At 45.9% G+C, this 2,500-nt stretch overlaps 1 protein-coding gene across 13 annotated transcripts in view; it reads right to left on the bottom strand.

Moving 5' to 3' along the window:
- Nucleotides 1-2,500, bottom strand: part of LOC122255461 (uncharacterized) — a 65,541-nt gene that overhangs the window by 13,313 nt on the left and 49,728 nt on the right. For all 13 annotated transcript variants that reach the window (XM_043019513.2, XM_043019518.2, XM_043019514.2 and 10 more), the window contains exon 2: nt 1-1,218. This exon is cut by the window's left edge and continues 454 nt beyond it. In XM_043019513.2, coding sequence (XP_042875447.2) covers nt 1-1,218 — 1,218 coding nt within the window. The remainder of the gene's footprint in view (nt 1,219-2,500) is intronic.

The raw sequence follows: 2,500 nt of genomic DNA, 5'->3' as shown, positions 1-2,500 counted from the left end.
GTGGCTGACTTTGTTTCTGTAGATGCAGTCTCAGCTGGCTTTGGTGGTTGTGATGGAGTTGCTGCTGGCTTGACAAGTGACTTTGATACTGGAACACCATTCACACTTGGCGCTGATGGGGTCTTTGTTGCCTCTACAGCAGGTTTTGAAGGTTCATTGGGTTTTTGTTGATTTACCTCTGCTGGCTGTGGTTTGGTCACAGGTGCTGAAGGTGGTGTGGGTTTTACTTGGGAAGTCACAGGTGTTGATGCGTTTGTTGGGGCTGCTGGGGTGGTAGGTTTGGCCTGCGGAGGAGGCTGGCTTGGCTTCTGTGTGGGTAATGCCGTGGGATTACTGGGTCTGAGTGGAACAGCTTGGGTTGTGGGGGTAGTAGTTGTTTGTGTTGCAGGTTTGGGAGTGGGTGCTGTAGATTGAGAGACTACAGCAGGTACTGTAGGCTGAGCAGGCTTTGCAACAGCTGCAGTAACTGTTGCAGGAATAGGTACGGCTGCAGGTACGGTTTTAGTGGGAGAAACTGGCTGTACAGGTTTCGGTTGGCTGGCAGGTGTGGAGGCCTGAGTTGGCTGGGAGGGTTTCTGCTGACTGGTAATGGGCACCAAGTCAACACCAGCTGGCAATGCTGGCTTTGGTGGAGCCACTGTGTTCTGGGGGGGTACTGTTGGTTTTGGAGCCTGCTGTTGCTGCTGCTGCTGCTGCTGCTGTTGTGGGTGAGCATGTTGCTGCTGCATTACTGGTAGAGTTGGCTTGGGAGCTGCAGGAGTGGCAGAAGTAGGCACAGGAGCAGGGGAGGGTTTGGGCATCTGTGCCATGTTAGCACTTGTTGTAGGAAGTGGGTTGGGCTTGTGCTGAACAGAAGGATGCACAGGGCCAGTAGGTTTGGCCTGAACCTGCTGAACACTAGCAGGTACCATTGGCTGTTTGGGAGGCATGTTTCCTGTAGGATTCTGAGGCTTTGGGCCCATGTGTCCTGTATTGACAGGTTTGGGAGCCATTGAGCCTGGGCCAGTGTGTGCCGGTCGCGGCTGCATGGGGTAGCCTGTCTGCATGGGCCGGGGAGGCATAGGCTGACTCATGGTCTGGGGGTGCTGAGGAGCTGGATGCTGTGGTGGACCAGGCATATTGTGTGCTGGTGGTGGCTGCTGGTTCATGCCCCCTCCTGTCTTGTGGGGATCCATGTACCAGTTGTTACCTGAGTTATGTTGATTATGACTGTTCCACCTGAAAGAAAAAAGATATGGATCAGTAAAATATATCATTACACTTCACTATGTTTAGACATGATAGAGATAGATTAAAATGTAACATCTATCAAGTAATAATATGTTCCCCAACAGTTATATCAAGGCAAAAGGCTTTAAGTTTGTCAATTTTTAGGGTACCATTTCCCTTCAAAATGACCACAAATGCAAAATCTGGATGAAGTGAACTCCACTGAAGGAGGGAGAAAAAAAAATATTTTTTAACTGATTGTGTACTAATACTGTCCATTTTAATTGTGTGTGCAAATCAACATGTATATAACCATATATAAATTTATATAGAAGTACAAATATATAAATATAAATATAAATAGAAGTATAAATATATATATATATATATATATATATATATATATATATATATATATATATATATATACACATCTTGGCACATCATCATATTTGAGTTTTAATTGCCACAATCTAGCACAAACTGGTGGACTGTTTTCCTGCACCTGTATGTAGTGTTGGATAATATATCCATCCACATCCACCATCCTTCCATCCACATCCACCATCCTCACACACCGTACAATCCCTATACCAACTTTCCCTTGCTCTTCTCCCTGAGCCAATCATAAATTTGTGTTTCCTGTTGCTTTCTTGTTGTGAATGAAATGTAGCAAATATGAAATAGACTTCTGGAGGGGGTGGGATGAGATGAAGTGGAGTACTGGGATGGAAGGGGAGGCAAAAGAAAAGGAGGGAAGGTAAGGGGGAAGGATGGGATGGCAAGTATCTGAGAATTGTAGTGTGGAGGATATGCAGTGAAAGGTAGCAAAATAAGGAGTGAAGAGGAGAAAGCGGGGATGTGCTATAGGTGGACAAAATACGAAATTAGCAATAATATACACGAAGGGCAATATAAAGAGAGGGACAAGGATATGAGGAGAAGGAAGGGATATAATGGGAAGGGGAGGTACATGAAGGGAAGGCTATGGATATAAGAGGGAGGAGGGATAATAAGGAAAGAGGAAGGAGGGACAATAAGGGGAAAGGAAGGGATATGACATGAAAGGGGGAAGGGGCAATGAGAGGAGGGGCATGGATAAGAGGGAAGTGGGAGGTAAAGTCATATTAGCATGGGATGGGGGAAAGATGGGGATAAAAGTACAGGAGGTTGGAAAAAAAAGGGGAAAGTGAGAGGAACAGGAAAGGTGGTATAAAGTACAAGCAAGAGAGGGGAGGAGACAGGATGGAAGAATGAAGAGAGGGTGGGGGGATATAGAGAGATAGAGATA

Source organism: Penaeus japonicus, unplaced genomic scaffold (genome assembly GCF_977035675.1).
Source record: "Penaeus japonicus unplaced genomic scaffold, GWHDUDI00000001_assembly GWHDUDI00000037, whole genome shotgun sequence".
Classification (NCBI taxonomy): Eukaryota; Metazoa; Arthropoda; class Malacostraca; order Decapoda; family Penaeidae; genus Penaeus; species Penaeus japonicus.
This window is presented reverse-complemented; position numbering and strand designations above follow the sequence as displayed.